The sequence below is a fragment of the Pelophylax lessonae genome (assembly GCF_965119305.1).
Source record: "Pelophylax lessonae genome assembly, chromosome: 5".
NCBI lineage: Eukaryota > Metazoa > Chordata > Amphibia > Anura > Ranidae > Pelophylax > Pelophylax lessonae.
In genome coordinates, this window is record NC_138772.1 from 444,295,762 (window position 1) to 444,316,114 (window position 20,353).

The 20,353-nt window shown below is 41.4% G+C and overlaps 1 protein-coding gene across 1 annotated transcript; it reads right to left on the minus strand.

Moving 5' to 3' along the window:
• Nucleotides 1-15,793: 15,793 nt before the first annotated feature.
• On the minus strand, nt 15,794-19,995 carry LOC309556548 (uncharacterized protein; the record flags this gene model as incomplete). Its single annotated transcript, XM_082258997.1, has 2 exons — nt 15,794-16,425; nt 19,806-19,995. 2 exons carry the CDS (start codon nt 19,993-19,995, stop codon nt 15,794-15,796), a joined length of 822 nt encoding a protein of 273 aa, XP_082115123.1.
• Nucleotides 19,996-20,353: the final 358 nt, after the last annotated feature.

Genomic DNA, 20,353 nt, shown 5'->3' on the forward strand with positions numbered 1-20,353 from the left:
TCATAATTGAAATACAAGTATGAATAATCTGACTTGAGAAAAGTTGATATGAAACAGGAACTAACTGTTAACTTTTAGTTTCCCATATTTTAAAATGAATGCTAAAAGGGTTTTTGGTATAGGTATAGATGAGGCAGATAACGTGCCTGCAGCCTTATATTTTCCCATATAAATGGATGCATGCTATTTTAGTAAAGTTATAAAAATGTTGTGTGTTATAAATATTTAAAATCATTTTCCCTTAAGATATCTGAAGCAAAGCATGCGTACCATTCTATATTTATCGTATCTTACTTGGTAAAGCTCCACTTCAACTAAAGTACTCAACATATAAACTGATTTCTTTCAAAATAATTTAAAATTAAGACTTAAATCAGTTTTCTTTTTTTATTTCACAGTAAATCAGTTTTCAAGTCTACTTAATTATTTGCCGAGCAGTAGTCCAGAGTCCATTTAGGTTTAAATTCATATATTTTATACATTAGAATATCTATTTCATTTTGCCTTATTTCTGCTCAATGAATGTGTTCTTTGATAACTGTAATAAAATAAATGTACATTTTGGTCAATTTAAAGTACTTCTGAAATCAAACTATCCCTGTATTGTTACATGTTTTTTTTTTCCAAATAAACATGATTTGTATGTTTCCAATTCATATCGCTGAATTTGTATTAATGGAGTTAATATCACCCAAAAATCTTTTTTGCAACATTAATCATCTGTAGCCAATCATTGTGTATCATTTTATATACGCCATTTGTCTGAGGCGATGATTCTAAAAAAAGAAAATGCGTTAGCAAAAGTTTGAAATGCAAAATGAAGCAGAATTGAGACATTCTCAGTGAAACATATTTAAAGTAAAAAACCTGACATGCCAATTTTTTATATTTATATAGCAAACATTTCATAATTCTATATAAGTCAATCATTTGCCTTAATTCATTCTTCAGTAGTATAGTAAATAAATGATTGCACTATTCTACGTTTTAGAGTGGCACAGAAACTTTTTATACTTACTGTAAACTAGCCTGAAGCTAGTTACACATAGAACAATATTGTTGCAAGAACAAAATGCTGTATTTGACCATTCTGTAAAGAAAACAAAACACCATGCTGATATGATAATCTAGCTGCTTAGCCAGATTTTTTAGTCACCCTGATTTTTAGATGTTCTGCTTTTATCATGTTTTCATTTTAAAATTGTAGCACTAAAAAAACTAGCAATATAAAAATCTTTAGTTGGAGTTTTTTCAGCATATTGGAATTTTTGTGATTAATGTAATCCATTTCCATAATTTAAAAGCCCATAAAACAAGAGTGTATAACAATATTGCGTACAAGGTGCAAGTCTTACATTTACAATGTATACATTAGGACTATGCTTTCTACACCAATGTTCTTTAGCTTTTGCTTCATGTCTGATAAATCCCTTTCCTTACTACCTTCTCCCTGCTTCCGTTTTTTTCTCCTTCCAGTTCCAACCTCCTTGTTTTCTCATCTTTACTTGTGATAGTATCATACACAAGTAAGAATTTGAGACAAGGTGAGTGCTATGGAGAAATGTGGAACTCTAATCCTTCAGATGATGCAGCTCCTGTAGAATCCTGTTAAGTTTATGTTTATCTCATCCCAGTTTGTCACTTATACAGTATGTAACAGCAATAGGAAGAGAAATGTATCTAAGACTTTATGAAGAGTGAGGGCAGGGTGAAAAATGTTGGAAATAGGACATGTGGAAAAGGGAGTTAGGAGACCAAAAAGAGCTCATTTTTAGAGGAAGGTCACAAGATTGATAAAGGCTTGTAGAACATAATATAGAACATTTTTAGGAAGGTGGGGGATTGAAGGATAGGAATATGTAAAAGGGTGGGGAATCCTAAATTTGGCATCTTATGCATTGCCTAAAAAGGAGCAGGGCATCTATGACTTGTATACATGAGTTCATATAATAATTGTACCTTTTGTGTAAAATATTCTTTGCATGATAATGTATAAATAAACAACACAAGTATCTGGTTCACATAAAATATAAACTTCTTATATAGTCACTTTAAAATATATTGAAAAGTTGTTTTTCAATCGACCTAAAAATATGCCCTTTCATAATAATTAGATTTTTTTGAAAATCTTTGTAAACAAACTCTTATTATTGAATGTAGAAAAATGTGCAATATGTTGTAAACTTATGAAAATTTACAAGCTGTAATGAAATGCTTCTTCTAAAAGCTATTTGATTTAGAAACAATTTGGTGACTTTCTAATGAAGTGTTAAATAATAAAAACAAGTTTGTGTGCACTTGTATTATGAGGCATGTTTTGCTTTTCATGTTTTTCAAGAATGAATGCCTTTTAATATATTGGTTTTTAACTGGATGTGCTTGGTAACTGCTACCACAATAAAAACATTTGTAAGTATGTTTTGAATGTTTTTCTTGGTAATAATGCATTATGGCAAACCATTCATTATGCATGATAAAACGCACTAGTGTGATAAAACAAAAGCATTGCAGTGTTTGTATAACCAAACCCTTTCTCTTAATTATACACTACAGGACCCTGGAGTTGATTCTGAGACCATGGGCTGTATGCTGCTACCTTTAAGTAATTAGACTCCAACAAAAGCTTTGCTGGGGACTGTCCCCCAGGGTACCCATAGAACCCTGCCTGCTCTGTGAGCCTCCAGTGTTTTTCTAGTATCCTTAGGTGACTGACCCGTTCTCCTATCATAGATTTTTTAAAAGTTTTTCACCAGTTTTCCTTTTTCTTCAGCTGACACTTCTGTCAACATCTGATTGCTTATTGTCTTATGATCCACTAGCAGCTTCTCAGTCAGTTACCCTCAATGTACATTTGGGGAACCATTATCAGACCCTACAACAGCAGGGCTGGCCTGTAATATTGGTTCAGGTGCTGGATCCTGCTTTCTGCATTTATCATGGTACGTGATGCTACAATTGAATTAGCCGTAGGGTGCCATACAGGTTCAAGCCCAAAGTCTATCCCTATGGCACCCAGACCCTGAAGTCCCCTTCAGGGGTTTGCCCACCATGAAGGGTGATGCCTAGACCCTGGACATCATTTTGCTGACAACGCAATTTGACTGTTCACCATCTCATGTGTTGCCTGATATCTTAGACACAGGAGCTTGGTTAGTCCCTGGGTTATTTCATTCTCTTCAAATTGCAAATGCTGAACCCCTTCAGTCTGCAACCTTTCAGTGAGGCACTCAGGAGTGGGAACACATGGAACAAATAGTGGAGATTCTGCTGCAGGCCCTGAGGAAACTCCAAGTACCTTTCAGGTTGACAACAGTTAGAAACAAGATATACCTGTGCTCAGATCCCAATAGCTTCTACATACATATAATCTACAAGGTGCTAAAGGAGTGTGACCTCATTAATGCTAAAAAAAAAATACTGGATAAATCCACTGCACTCTGCCATATCCTTTCAAACAAACTTTGCAATAAAAAATAGGGATATTGCAATACATGTTATAGCTGGCCAACTGTGTCAAAGTAAGCCAGTCCTACTCTGCTTTGCCATTTGAAAATGCTACTGGGGACACAATGCCAACCTGGGGCAAAAAGACACAAAATGAGGGAGAGCTACACGGTTTAGGTCTGGCCACTGACCTGCAATGCAATAGAAACAAGATATAACTGTGACCCTGGACATAATTTCTGCTGACAATGCAAGTTGACTGTTTGCCATCTCATGTGTTGCCTGATATTTCAGACACAGAAAAAGGAGCTTGGTTAGCCCCTGGGTTATTTCACTCTCTTCATATTGGAAATGTTGAACCCCTTCAGTCTGCATCCATTCAGTGTGGCAATTAGGAGGGGTAACACATGGGACAAATAGTGGAGATTCCGCTTCAGGCCCTAAGGAAACTCCAAGTACCTTTCAATTTGATAACAGTTCTCAACAAAAGAAAATAGGAGTTGTGTAGAACTTTAAAGGTTGCCACTAGTAATCCCAAATAGGAAGAGAGCATACTCAATTGAATATAAAATCCAAAATTCTATTACAACATATAAAAAAATATAAAAAACATCAAAAAGATAAATGCATCATAGGTATATATACACCAACATCCTCCTCTAAAAATTAGTGTGGTATCTGGCTATACAAAGAAACCTGTTTTAATGCCCATGGGTGTATAATAACTTAATTCTTTGGGACAAAGGATCTGTGATATTCTCCCATGTTGGGGCCCAACAGGAAATCAATCTGCCATTAACAAAGGATCGCTTTGCATTTCCCTTATAGCTTCTTCAGGGAATCCTATTAGTACTTGGAGATGCAATATAATTAATATATTATTTCTGAGTAGTATTTAAGTATTTTTAATTACTCATAGGTACCTACCCAAGCTCAAATAGGGAACGTGGAGCACCTGGTCCACAGTTCGTTAAAGAGAGGGCACTGGGCATGATACAGCCAGCAAGGAAAAAACTTGCCCTGGAATCAAAATCAGACCTGACAAATAGATATAGTATCAAATTTGGTCAGTGTGTATTCGCTATTACGAATAGAATATTTTCTGTCATGAGCAGAAAAATGCAGCCGTTCATACTTAAAAAAGGTCACAATAAACATATGTAGTTAGGCCAGTCCCTATGCTCATGTATCTATATGCATATCTGTGTGGACATCTCATCTACCCCCTCTGTGGAGGGTTCTCTAGCAGCTGGGATCAGCACGGGTATAAGTAGAGGCTCTACACATAAGGTTAGTCCCTGAACTCTCTTGGAAGTCTTTTTGATATTGTCATTTTTTTCTATCACCTCATTATATAGTGACATACATTTCTTTCTATGCTTATACCTACAGCAGATTACACATATAGAGACTATTGATATATGGGGACGGCATGGCCCCACTCCAATTATAATCCTGAAGTTCATCCATTCTTTGTCCTTTCAAGTAAGTCCCCTATATGATATATGCATACAGATACAAGGGCATAGGGACTGGCCTAACTACATATGTTTATTTTGACCTTCTTAATTATGAACTGCTGCAGTTTACTGCTCACGACAGAAAAGCTTTTATTCGTAATAGCGAAAACACAATGACCAGATTCAATACTATATCTATTTGTCAGGTCTGATTTTGGCCCAGAGCAAGTTTCTCCTTGCTGGCTGTATCGTGCCCAGTGCAGACTCCTAGAGCTGTTGTACGTGAACCCCCCCCCCCCATCTTTACTGAACTGTGGACTGGGTGCTCCACGTTCCCTATTTGAACTTGGGTAGGTACCTATGAGTACTTAAATATGTATTAATATTGCCTTTGTTTTAGAATATGAATGATGTCCATTGAGGAATGTACTATGATGTATTTTGATGTGGAAATTTACACTTGTATTTGCATATCATAAATCATATATTATGTTACAATAAGGATCCATTGAAGAACCTATCAGCGAAACACGTAGCGATCCTTTGGTAATGGCACATTGATTTTCTGTTGGGCCCCGACATGGGAGATCATCGCAGATCCTTTGTTTCAAAGAATTAAGTACATTTACAGCCATGGGCATTAAAACAGGTTTTGTTGTATAGCCAGATACCAGACTTTGTTTTTGATATGTTTTTAATATTTTGTAATAACATTTTGAATTTTATATTCAATTGATTATTCTCCCTTAATATTTGGGATATTGGCAACCTTTAAAGTCCTACACAATTCCTATTTTATTTTGTTCAATTACTCCTTGGATGTGGTGCCATGCATAATAAGTTATGTCTCTATGTTCCTTATAACAGTTCTCAACAACTGACAACAGTAAGGCTTTACACTGAAATTGCTGCTTTTTGCACATGCCCTGCGAAGCTGTGCTCTTTGAGTTCCTACCCTACTAAAATTTGGGCCTAAATGGATCTTTTAAGATGGCAAGCTAATCCTCTGACCCCTTACTTGCACCATGTGTTATTTCAGCCAGCCTGCAGCTTTAAAGTGATATGCTTAGATTAGTAAGTAGGATGTGAGTAAATTAAATATATGTATGTACTATTACTTCAGTGTTTATGTGCTGATCTGTGTATCAGAATAACTCTCTGAAGATATCTTTCTTCCACCATCTATGAAAATAAGGCCTCGATGAGAGGAATCCGCTTACACGGTATGCTGTCCTATTTGACAATGTCAGCACTGCAGCTTTAAAGCGTATGTAAGGTCAAAATGTAAAATTATATAATAATTTCCACTGTATATTTCAATAATTTCTAGCCTACTCTTATTACACTGAACGATACTGAAGTTTGTAAACTTTGTGAAGTTCCCACACATTTACTTGCTCTAATTCTGGGGCATGTATTCACTGTGCCCTGTGAGTAGGCACTGCTGTGTCACACATTTCACAGAGCCTTCCTTCTGAACTCCAGGGGTGGTGAGAGGAGTTTCAGGAGGCGAAGTCAGTATAGGAATCACTGCTTGCAGGAAGCAAGGTACCATGTGATATGTAGTCTTTAAAATTGATAGTAAATAGCAGAGGAGAAGCTGCAAAGCATGCAGAGATTCAAGTTGTGGAAAGAGAGGGCAGACAGGTAGCACTCACAACAGGAAAGTGGATTTTTTCAAGTAAGCTTATATTGGATTGTCAAATATAAATGTTATTTGTATTTCTATATCAATGCTGATGTTATAAATTGAATGTGTTTGCCTTGACTTTAAGAGCAGCGTGAGATATGAGCAGGGCTGGCCCAAGACATTGTGCTGCCTGGGTCCAAGAATGAAATGCTGCCCCCCCCCAAAAAAAAATTCACGCCCTCCAAAAGGCCCCCACATTCTATAGGACTATGAAAGCTGTCAGAGGGGTGTGAGTGTGCACGGAGTGACAGCAGGAGCAGGACAGAGCAGTAGACACTGGGCAGATGAGTGCACCAGGCTTTCTCCTGTCCATAGTGCCACAGTGGCCTGCAGTGCTGCGGACATGGTACAGGAGAATGCAGTGGTGTGGGCAGGATACAGGAGAATGCAGTGCTTCAGGCATAATACAGAAGAACACAGAGCTGTAGGCATGGTACAGGAGAATGCAGGGCTGTGGGCATGGTACAGGAGAATGCAGGGCTGTGGGCATGGTACAGGAGAATGCAGGTCTGTGGGCATGGTACAGGAGAATGCGGGGCTGCGGGCATCATACCAAAGAATACAGGGCTGTGGGCATGGTACAGGAGAATGCGGGGCTGTAGGCATGGTACAGCAAAATGCGGGGTTGCGGGCATGGTACTGGAGAATGCGGGACTGCGGGCATGGTACAGGAGAATGCGGGGCTGCGGGCATGGTACAGGAGAATGTGGGGCTGCGGGCATAATACAGAAGAATGCAGGGCTGTAGGCATGGTACAGGAGAATGCGGGGCTGTGGGCATGGTACAGGAGAATGCGGGGCTTCGGGCATGGTACAGGAGAATGCAGTGCTGCGGGCATTGTACAGGAGAATGCGGGGCTGCAGACATGGTACAGGAGAATGCAGTGATGCGGGGACGGCACAGGAGAATGCGGGGCTGTGGGCATGGTGCATGAGAATGCAGGGCTGTGGGCATGGTACAGAAGAATGCGGGGCTGTGGGCATGGTACAGTAGAATGCGGGGCTGTGGGCATGGTACAGTAGAATGCGGGGCTGTGGGCATGGTACAGGAGAATGCGGGGCTGCAGGCATGGTACAGGATAATGCAGTGCTGCAGGCATGGTACAGGAGAATGCAGGACTGTGGGCATGGTACAGGAGAATGCAGTGCTACGGGCATGGTACAGGAGAATGCGGGGCTGCAGGCATGGTACAAGAGAATGCGGGGCTGCAGGCATGGTACAGGAGAATGCGGGGCTGCGGGCATGGTACAGGAGAATGTGGGGCTGCGGGCATGGTACAAGAGAATGCGGGGCTGTGGGCATGGTAGAGGAGAATGCGGGGCTGTGGGCATGGTAGAGGAGAATGCGGGGCTGCGGGCACGGTACAGGAGAATGCGGGGCTGCGGGCATGGTACAAGAGAATGTGGGGCTGCGGGCATGGTACAAGAGAATGTGGGGCTGCGGGCATGGTACAAGAGAATGCGGGGCTGCGGGCATGGTACAAGAGAATGCAGGGCTGCGGGCATACTACAGGAGATGCAGTTTCTTGCGGGCATGTATCATGCCCGCAGCACTGCATCTTCTGTAGAATGCCCACAGCCCTGCATAATGGCAGGTAGTGTGGCTGTGGAGGAGTCTCACTTACCTGTTCCTAAAGTTGCCTTAGGATTTAAAAATGGCGCCGCCCGGCGCCAACACGTCACCGTGCATACGCCCCACCGCCGCTTGGGAAAGCCCGTACATGTTCAGCTATTCCCGGAAATAGCCAAACGTGTAAGGGCTTTCCCGAGCGGCAGCAGCGCATGCGCAGTGTGCATGTCAGGCCGGCTGCGGACCTTTTTTTTTTGTTGACTCGAGTATGAGCCGAAGAAGAGAAGAGGCGGCCGGGGGCCGCCCCTCTCTAAGTGCCGCCTGGGTCCCATGGTCCCACCGGGACCCATGGTAGTGCCGGCCCTGGATATGTATATAGATATATATCAGATTGTGTTAATGCCTTCAGTGTAGAGTACTAAAACCGCAGTAAAATGCATACTTAAAAGAGACAGTGTTGTTAGCATACATGTATTTCAACTACTGTGTCCCTCTAAATACAGTATCTCACAAAAGTGAGTACACCCCTCACATTTGTTTAAATATTTTATTATATCTTTTCATGTGACAACACTGAAGAAATTACACTTTGCTACAATGTAAAGTAGTGAATGTACAGCTTGTATAACAGTGTAAATTTGCTGTCCCCTCAAAATAACTCAACACACAGCCATTAATGTCTAAACTGCTGGCAACAAAAGTGAGTACACCTCTAAGTGAAAATTTCCAAATTGGGCCCAAAGTGTCAATATTTTGTGTGGCCACCATTATTTTTCAGCACTACCTTAACCCTCTTGGGTATGGAGTTCACCAGAGCTTCACAGGTTGCCACTGGAGTCCTCTTCCACTCCTCCATGACAACATCACAGAGCTGGTGGATGTTAGAGACCTTGCGTTCCTCCACCCTCCATTTGAGGATGCCCCACAGATGCTCAATAGGGTTTAGGTCTGGAGACATGCTTGGCCAGTTCATCAGCTTTTCCCTCAACTTCTTTTGCAAGGCAGTGGTCGTCATGGAGGTGTGTTTGCGGTCGTTATCATGTTGGAATACTGCCCTGCGGCTCAGTCTCCGAAGGGAGGGGATCATGCTCTGCTTCAGTATGTCACAGTACATGTTGCCATTCATGGTTCCCTCAATGAACTGTAGCTCCAGCAGCAACCCCAGACCATGACACTCCCACCACCATGCTTGACTATAGGCAAGACACACTTGTCTTTGTACTCCTCACCTGGTTGCCGCCACACACGCTTGACACTTTCTGAACCAAATAAGTCTATCTTGGTCTTATCAGACCACAGGACATGGTTCCAGTAATCCATATCCTTAGTCTGCTTGTCTTCAGCAAACTGACTGCGGGCTTTCTTGTGCATCATCTTTAGAAGAGGCTTCCTTCTGGGACGACAGCCATGCAGACCAATTTGATGCAGTGTGTGGCATATGGTCTGAGCACTGGCAGGCTGACCCCCCACCCCTTCACACTCTGCAGCAATGGTGGCAGCACTCATATGTCTATTTCCCAAAGACAACCTCTGGATATGATGCTCATATGATGTTTATGATGTTAAACTGCTGTATGGTCTTGGCAATCTTCTTAAAACCTAGTCCATTTTTATGTAGAGCAACAATTCTTTTTTAGGTCCTAAGAGAGTTATTGGCCATGAGGTTCCATGTTAAACTTCCAGTGACCAGTATGAGAGAGTGAGAGTGATAACATCACATTTAACACACCTGCCCCCATTCACACCTGAGACCTTGTAACACTAATGAGTCACATGACACCGGGGTGGGAAAATGTCTAATTGGGTCAAATTTGAACATTTTCACTTAGGGGTGTACTCACTTTTGTTGACAGCGGTTTAGAAATTAATGGCTGCATGTTGAGTTATTTTGAAGGGACAGCAACTTTACACTGTTATACAAGCTTGTGCCCTCACTGCTTTACATTGTAGCAAAGTGTAATTTCTTCAGTGTTGTCACGTGAAAAGGTATAATAAAATATTTACAAAAATGTGAGGGGTGTACTCACTTTTGTGAGATACTGTATATATTTGAAAATTTATCAATCCTGATGTACTGGCTGCCTGTCTCATTTCTTGAGGCCGTTAAATGCCAGGACAGTAAAAAAAAAACACCCCTCAAATGACCCCTTTTGGAAAGTAGACAGTTTAAATTTTTTTGTCATCATTTTTTGGAAAATGAGGAAATTAAATAAAATGTGTTATTATTATTATTTCTCACACACAGCAAAAATTACACCCCAAAACACATTCTGCTATTCCTCCCAAGTATGTGGATAACACATGCTTGAGACTTTTTCACAGTCTAGATGCATAGACGGGCCCAAATTGCAAAAAGCACTTTCAGGCTTTCAAGGGGCATAAATTTCGCATCTAATTTCCTGACTACCTACCACATTTTGGAGGCCCTTGAGTAAGGGATCATGGAAACACCCACAAAATGACTCCAGTTTGGAAAGCAAACACTCCAAGATATGGAGGCATAGTGAGTTTTTTGAAAATGCCATTTTTGGCAAATGCTGGGGAAAATTTTTTTTTTTTACCCAAAATTGAGGTAACCCCCTGAAAACAACACCTGTGTTTTTGGGGAGTATATGGCCCAATACTCTGTCATTCTGCAAAACAGACCAGTGTTTCTTAAAGATCTTTTTGAATTGATAATGCTGCCCAGAAAAAGGGGTAGTAAAAGTCCATTTGAAATCTTGCATTGGTCTTATTTATTAACAGAGAATCTCTATCGAGACTATGAACCCAATCCATTTTGTTATCCAAAGTAGCCGCATTGTAACCTTTTTCTATAAATCTATCCCTTAGGTGCCTGTATATCATAGTCGCTAACTGTTGTGCAATTAGGCCTAAGTCTGACAAATTGGCTCTGAGGCACTGATTCAAGCCAGGACCTATGATGACAGCTATTCATGGGTATGTATGAATTCCGATCTGTTGTTTTGAAAACCGTGCTTATAATAAGCCTATTGTTCTCTACCCTGATTTCAAGATCCAAGAAATTAAAATGTTCTCGATCTGCCTCATAGGAGAGGACAATACCTCAATCATTGGAATTGAAGAGCTTCCTATAATTATCCAGGGACTCACGACTCCCCCTCCAAAGGAGGAGGATGTCGTCTATATACCTCCCCCATAGAGCCAACTGTAGGGGTGTGCACACGTGTAGCGCTGCAATTTTTTTATCACATATGCTTAGAAGTATACCTCCAGTGTATAATGATACCACATGTGTGAGCTTTTTTCACAGCCTAGCTATATTATAGAGGGACCCAAAGTCCAAGGAGCACCTTCAGGCAATGATGTTGCACTTGCTGTGGAGACAGTGTGAAAAAATAAATAAATAAAATATATAATTTTTTTGTACATATTGCCACCAGAGCAATGCGGCGACACTTTACTACTCTGGGGGGTGGTCAGGAATTAATTTATTTATTTTTTTTACACTGATTGCTTATTACAGTGATGAGCAGTCAGTAACACTGTTTAAAGGTTTCCTTCGTGAAATCATTGTTTAATACTGTGATGCTGCGACTGGTCACAGCTATCATATGGTACAGGGCACCGTGATTGCCCCTGGTAACGTGATCGTTGTGACCATTCACAGAGATCACACAGTAGTAAGCAAGGCATCATGAATGACAGCCCTGAATTACAGCCTTGTTTACTATTGCAACTGTGATCGCTGTGATTGGCCACAGTGACCACATGTTACCAGGATTGCTCACTGTGGCCCAGGACAACGATCAGTGATCCACTTTGTCTGGTGGACACAGCAGTCACAAATCGCACTGCTACACACCCCAAGAGGCACAAGCAAGGTACATCCTCCCAGAACAAGAAGGCTCCTGTCTGACCATTTATCTGCATTGCCCAGCCTGGAAGTGATTAAGAAGTTTTTAATGTGGTGGTACAATATCTTTCATTAAATTGTATTTTTAAAGCTATTAGTAAACTGAACATGGAGAAAAAAAACTTAGGCAACCATTATCTCATCTTAAAATAATGGTGGTATAGATATCATGCTATGACAGTATGGCTTCAATATTTTTGGTCACTGGGGTTGGTTTACTAAAGACAAATAGGCTGTTCACTCTGCAAGGGAAGCTCTGCTGACTTTTAAAAATTAAAAATGTGTGTACTTGCGCACTGCTATGTTGTGCTATTGAGTACTATAAGACTACAAAACTTACAAAGAGGATCACTCACACCTATACACACTCTCTAAACATGTATCGATGTGTCAAAGATACATAGCACATTATACAATTGATACAAAATATAGAAACTACTAATGATACTCTATTAACAATAGCAGATGTATCTTCGTTATACACAAACATAGACAATGAGGGGGGCCATAGCAGCCAGATGGGCACTTAATAAGAGTCACACACTGACTAGTAAACATAAGAAATGTATTAAAAAAAAAAAGAAAAAAAAGAAATGTATCATCAAAGCTTTAGATTTTTTGTTTAAAACATAATTTTTTTTGGTATGAAAATACTTATTACCTCCGAAAAGTAGGCGTGGTCATGGGTGCCAAATTTGCACTAAGTATAGCAAATTTATACACAGCCAAATGGGAGGAGGAGAGTGTCATATCTACTAATACACCTGAACTAGTCCTTTATGGGAAGTTCATAGATGATTTGATCCTAATATGGTAAGGAGATCAAGAGAGCATGCATAACATTATGCAAAATATAAACCAGAACAATAGGAACATCAAGTAACATTGGGAAAGCAATATTGACTTTGAATAAACATCTAAAAAATCATATACCCAGGGAGCCTATGTTTATTTGTAAGAAAGCCCCGACACTGAGAGATAAACTAGTGAAAAATGTCGTAAACCCCCTAGAAAGAAAAGGTTTCACATTTTTTAATGGTAAAGGCTTTTATGCGTGTGGAAGATGCTATAGTTGCAGCAGAATAGTTGGAAATATGAGGTGTAGGGGTTCATGCACAAATTACCATACAGGAAAGGAATATACCATTAGGGATTTTATCTCGTGGCACCCAAGGGGTGGTGTATGCGATTAAATGTCCATGTAATGTATTCTATATAGGAAGAACGAAAAGGGCACTGAAAGATAGAATTAAAGAACATGTATAAAGCATACATAAGGGATACCTTTCTAATCATTTCCGTAAGGTTCATAATAAAAGTACGAAGGGCGTGCAATTTTGGGGCATAGAAACACATAAGTCATTGGAGGGGTAACAATAAAATTAGGGAGCTGGGCAAAAAAGAATTAAAGTGGATTCATGAGCTCAACGCCCTAATGCCAAAAAGCCTCAACAAAGAATTTGATCTGGCATGCTTCCTGAATGACGTATAGATATATAGATAGAGAGAATTATGTGTTAATATAACAGAGTATTCCCTAAAATGTAATCTCACCTATGGAGATTTAGGTAATTCATTTTATATTAGTTGCCTCTATTTATGTTGATACTGGGGGATTAGAGATTAGAACAAGGTGGGTGGTTTGTTTATATTAGGGAAATATAGGTGTCATTTGGGAATAGTTAGACACATCTATATAGGATCTGGAGTAGTTCAAACTTAACCCTAATGACACCGTGGTATCACATTGTTTTTTAAAAAAATCACAATTTAAAAATTGCATTTTTTTTGTTCAAAAATCTAATTTTTAAAAAAAGTTGCATTATTTTAAATAATCACATAATTTAAAAAAAATCACATTAACAAATCACAATTTAAAAATCACATATTATACTTATATATTAAAATAGACTCTACTGGAATTTTTATTTTAAAATATCTTATTATTCTTTTGTTTATTTGTGTCTTTGCACTTTATCTGTGTAAGCAAAAGTGGTAGTATATAATAGCATGATTTTTTTTAACATCAAAACCGAAACACACATGGTTAAACATGAAATGGATGGAACATTGTTCATTTTATTTTGTATGTCATTTTTGGATTGAAACAAGGGCAGGGTGTCTCTTGGGGAAACATATTTGCAACACCAATGAGATCATGAAGGGATTGTACATCTGATATTACCATGTGTTGTGTATAGAGCAGTATACAGAGCTCCGAATCCAGGGCAAAATGGTGCTAACACTGGCCACTAGAGGTCTGGGGACTAAGGCAAAATGGTACTTATGCTGCTGTGGAATCAGAGCTTCAGGAAAATGGCAACCAATCGGGCTATATAAAGTTGGCACAGCGTGATGGCAGGTATATCCCCCTGAGGATGCAACATGACCCTGTGGTGTAACGGGTAGGGGAGGGGATAATCTGTCGCCACAGACATTAAGAGTTATTTTGAGGGGACAGCAAATTTACACTGTTATACAAGCTGTACACTCACTACTTTACAATGTAGCAAAGTGTCATTTCTTCAGTGTTGTCACATGAAAAGATATCATAAAATATTTTTACTCACTTTTGTGAGATACTGTGTGTGTGTATATATATATATATATATATATTTTTTTTTTTTCCTTGCATGTGATTGGTGATTCTTTGCAAACTGAACTTTTACCACATTTGCTAAGGAAAGAGAAAATGCCCATGCAAAGTAAACATTCCCTTGTAAAGTGAACATCCTATTTGCCTTTAGTAAATCAACCCTGTTGGTTCAGAGCAAGTATGTAAATTAGGAATTCCAAATCCCTTCCTATATGCTTGTTCTGGGTCAGATTGTCAGTAAAAATTGAAGTAATAACCATACAACTAGAATTTATAGAAGGAAGGCATTATTGACATCCTACGTATTGGGATTATAGGCCACACTTTCATCCATTCAAACATCACTTTAATTAGTAAATAACCAAACATAACAGCAGTATTGGCAAGAAAATGGCCGCGGCACGCTTTATTGGTTTTAAATATGAAATCAAATATTCAGATGATCAATAACCATAATAATAAATAATAATAATAATAATAATAATAATACTTCAAACCAAAATCACATAGTGAAAATAAATTGTACTAGCTCAGTTATTTAGAACTCAAGCAAGCATTAACTTCATAATCAATTAACAAAAATACCGTCCCCCCTAGAATACTAGGGTGACCCTACCACACAAAGTGTGCACGCGACAAGGGAAGGGGGGTGGGGAACTTTCCTTCTTGCTCTTCGGATGCAAAAGGAAGAAGCAGGGCACAGGCACTTCCTTATAACACCTTGCACCTGTCTTCTAAAAGCCTCTAATTACCCCATTGGCTGATACCTGCCTCAGCTCCAAAAGGTAGAATTAACCCTATAATAGCCCACCTGCAACCATCCCACTAAACCTACGGCTATTCCTGAAGCTATATTGAAGGTGGCCATAATCCCAAGCAAGTGGGCGCTAAATGCACCCCCTTTTTATGGGATTATAGGCCACACTTTCATCCATTCAAACATCACTTTAATTAGTAAATAACCAAACATAACAGCAGTATTGGCAAGAAAATGGCCGTGGCACGCTTTATTGGTTTTAAATATGAAATCAAATATTCAGATGATCAATAACCATAATAATAAATAATAATAATAATACTTCAAACCAAAATCACATAATGAAAATAAATTGTACTAGCTCAGTTATTTAGAACTCAAGCAAGCATTAACTTCATAATCAATTAACAAAAATACCGTCCCCACCAGCCGGGCTTGAGCAACAAGAACGGCCCAACCCCACCACCGCGGCCTGTTCAATGCCATACTGCAGACCCAAGTTAAAGATATCCAGACCTACATCAGAAAGGTGAATTCCGTCCTGCCTGTACAGGCCCGGTATCCCGCCTTCCAGATCTACATGTCTATATGACAATCCTCCAATTGACGGCATAAATTTCTCCATCGCCCTGTTCACCCTTTTTCTCATCTTTTCCATAATTCTCTTCTGATCCAAGGACAGCCAAGTAAGGCGAGGCATAATTTCCGAGAACACAATTACTGTCCCAGGAGAGGAGAGAGAGAAAAAATGCAAATCCCTTTTAATCATAAATAATAATTCTAACGTTTTTCTGTTCCCCAAATCATTCCCACCCGCATGTATCAACAAAATGGAAGGAGGGGGCCAATTCTGATAAAGTCTGGTCAAATGAAAATAAAGTTGATGCCACTGGAGGCCCCTAATGCCTTTCCAGAATAACTTAAAAGATTCCAAAGGGAGAGACAAATTAGTAGAGTAATTACGCTGAGCTGCACGTTTTCTTGCCCAGAAAATAAACGAATGGCCCAGGATCCATACTGTTCGTTGGCCACCTGAGGGAATTAAACAAACATGTTAGGTCTAACATAAACTTTAAAGCAATTAGATTTCCACCTCCCCATACTTTTTATCACTTCCTCCGAAAATCCCCTTCTTGCTGCTTCCGAAGCTGCCCCTATACGAAATGAATGGGAGGAAAACTTAAATCCATGCAAACCCAACCGCTCTAAGCACTTATGCAACACAAACTCAAATTGATATTTCGTAAGTGGGGAAAGATCATAGTGAACTAAAAATTGAAAACCACCCTGAGGCCTTATGCCCAGAAATTTCCGAACCAGCGCCCAAGGACATACCCTCCCCGGCGTCTGAGCATTCAGCTTGATTCCTACCCCTTTCCCTAAAGCATCCGTTTTTGAACGGCAGATCCAAATGTGAACCCCATCCTCACCCAATAGAACATTTTTAAAAGAAATACCCCCCTCAACTTTTCTGGATAAAGGCACCAATTCCGAAATGCGGAAAGCCCCGAAGAAGGCCAATGCAAAGGCCGTCTTAAAAAGAATCCCTTCATAAACGGAGCTACATACTTCACCCGTTACAGCACATAAATCTCCCAACAAATCAAGGGAAATAGGTCTCCTATCGTCCTTTACAAAAGAAATCTTCCTGTAGCCCTTCAACGCCTGTTGTACAGCAAAATAGCTCGTACAAGGCCGAAACCCCTTTAGACGACAAAAGAATGAGATACCCGCAAGCGTCTTCCTAAAATGATTATAAGACACCTGTTGCTGCATCCTTGAAGCCAGAAATTCTAACACCACCCCTTCTGACGGACAGCCATCGGCAAGACCTCTTGATTCAGCAAAACACAACCAGTCTCTCCATGCGGCAGTATAGCTCGCCCAAGTCTTGGGTGCCAAGGAACCTTCAATCGCCTTCCCAACTAGGTCTCGACAATTTTCCACAAATGGCCCGGACAATCGATACCTTCCACGTCGGCTTCCGGCAATAGTTCTCGAAAGCGGTCCATCTGAAACCGAGACAATGCATCGGCAAGGTTATTTAGTACTCCCGGGGTATGTTTTGCTTTAAGCCAGATGTTATACTTCAAACACAACAACACGATTCTCCTAAGCACTTTGATGACATAAACAGATTTGGAAGATAGACAATTTACTGCAAAAAGGACTCCCTTATTGTCCGTCTCGACCAAAATACGCCTGTCCGCAAAGAAAACGCCCCATAGCTCCAAAGCCACCAGAATGGGAAAGATCTCAAGCAGCACCACATTTTTCGTTAGCTTGTTATATTTCCAAAACTCCGGCCATTCCGCGCAGCACCAATGCGTCCTCCAAATTGCTCCAAAACCTTTAGAGCCAGCAGCGTCTGTGAACAAACGAAAATCTGGAGCGAAAACAAAATCTGCCTGAAAAAAGGATCTACCATTATAAGTATCCAAAAACTCGTCCCACACCAGCAAATCCTCCTTCAAAGAGCTATTCAAGCTAATGTGGGAGAACGGAGATTTTAATCCCGACGTTGACAGGTAAAGACGGTGCGAAAAAACGCGCCCCATGGGCATCACCCTACACGTAAAGGCCAGCAAGCCCAACAATGACTGCATGCTTTTCAGCAAAACTTTTCTTCTCGCCAAAAACAGCCGAATCAGCCCCTTCAATCTCGCCAGCTTATCCTCAGGCAACCGAAACTCCAAACGTACGGTATCAATCCGGATACCCAGAAAAACCAATTCCGTGGAAGGCAAACACGTCTTCTCCTCGGCTAGCGGAACACCAAACTCATCCGCAACTGCCTTGAAAGATTCTAACAAATGCAAACAACCATCCGAATCTGGAGGCCCAACAAATAAGAAATCATCCAGGTAGTGTAACACGCCGCCACTACCCGACTTAACACACACTACCCAATGCAGAAAAGTGGCAAATGCCTCAAAATATGAGCAGGACAGCGCACAGCCCATTGGGAGGCATCTATCAAAAAATAAAAACCATCCAGCTGAAAACCTAGCGAGTTAAAAGCCTCTGGAGCTACCGGCAGCAGGCGAAAGGCTGATTTGATGTCCGCCTTGGCTAACAAAGCCCCCGGCCCAAAAGCCTTAATCTTACCTATGGCCTCTTCAAAAGTCGCGTAGGAAACCGAGCAAGATTCTTCATCAATCTCGTCATTTAACGAATCGCCTTTGGGATAGGACAGGTGATGAATGACCCTAAACTCATTAGGTTCTTTTTTAGGCACCACTCCCAAAGGCGATAAACGAAAATTAACAAACGGCGGTTTTTCAAACGGACCCGAGACCCTTCCATGCTCGATTTCTTTAAAGATTTTGTCCCGCACAACCTGCGGAAAAACATCTACCGATCTCAAATTCTTTACCCCTACGCAGCCAGATCCAGCAAAAGTAGGTAGCGGAAAACCCCGCTCAAACCCTTCAGTGAGCAAAAGTGCTTTCTCCCTGCTTGGGTATATGTCCAACCATGGGCGCATTTTTTCCAGCCTCACTGGCGTGCAGGCTTTTAGGAAAAATATCCTTCTGTGTGAGCACCGACCCACCCACTGCTGACTTCTTAAAGCACTTAGCCACCGGGTGCGGCCCTGCACAGAAAGAACACTCATGCTTGTACTTGCAGGAAGCATTCCATCTACACTGGCTTTCATTGAAAGCAAAGCAAAAACCCTTGCGGTAAGCCATATTCGAAGCGCCCGCCTGCGTTTGCTTGGGGGGTACCTGCCTCTGGGGCACCATCAAATTCAGCCAAAGGCCGACGTCCTTCATACCCCATTGCAACGACGGGTGTACCGACAATTTTTGGCGGAAGGACTCGTCGTAAAAATACCATCCTAACCCTCCGAAGCTCTTATAGGCTTCCAAGATGTGGTCTAAGTGTTGAAACAACCCCCCGCACTTTTCAGGATGCCTTTCCGCCATCACTCCTGCAAAAATACAAAATGCCTGTAGCCAGTTGTGGAAAGACCTAGGTGCGTTCCTACGCCTATCCTCATCCTGTTTGTCCTCCCTCTTGTCCGTTTTCGCAAATTCCTTATGTGACGGCAACAGGGACAACAAATCTACAAAATTACCCCTCCAAATTTTTTCCTTAACCGACACATTTAGATGGTACCCCAGAGGCGACATTTCACAGGGCATAACGCTCTTCATGCACGCCTCCGGCACGCTACGTCACAGGGGCCATAGAGAAAAAATTACTGGTAGACACATGTTCAGCATTAAAATGACACTGGTCTTTAAACGGTACATTAGAAGACATTGCAGGAGAAAAAACAGGCTCATTTTGAGATTTCTGTGCTGAGAAATCTTTTGCAGCCACCGCAATGCCAGGAGCCAAACAGTTAACTAGGGAAGACAAGGAAGCCATTAACGCAGATAAATTTTGCATTTGTGATGACTCACCAGCTGCTGGAGGTGAAACAGCCTCTTGTCCAGCCGCCTCCTCCAGCAGCCCCTTATCAGCCACTGCTCCCTGAGCCTGGTGAATGAATGGAGATGTATTTTTTTCTTCCAGTAAGGAGTTAACAGGCGCTGCAGTAACTTCTCTGGCCACCAGATGGCACCCTCTTCCCGAGCTGGGACCCGCCTGCATAGTGTCCACTACGCTTCTTCCTCCTCTTCTAGGAGACTGCGAGACCGCTCTCCTCTTCTTCTCAGGGCGGCGGATGCACGCCCCTGTCTTTCCAGTGTCCTGTCCACTGACCGGCCGGTCCGCTTCCCGCTCGCCTCCCTCCACATGGCGCTGTCTTCTCCCCGGCGCCCGACTCCTCAGCGCTCGGGGGTTCAGTTCTCCTGGCTCCTGCCCTGCTTGCAAAGACTCCTGAGTGGGAGGGGGGGGGACGCCACGCCGCAGTCTCTCATGCTCCTGGCTGCCTGTGAAGCCTGCTGTACTTCAGTGTCTGTGGAGAAAGACAGACACCGCCGCAGCCATTCTTCTCCACCGGCTCCTT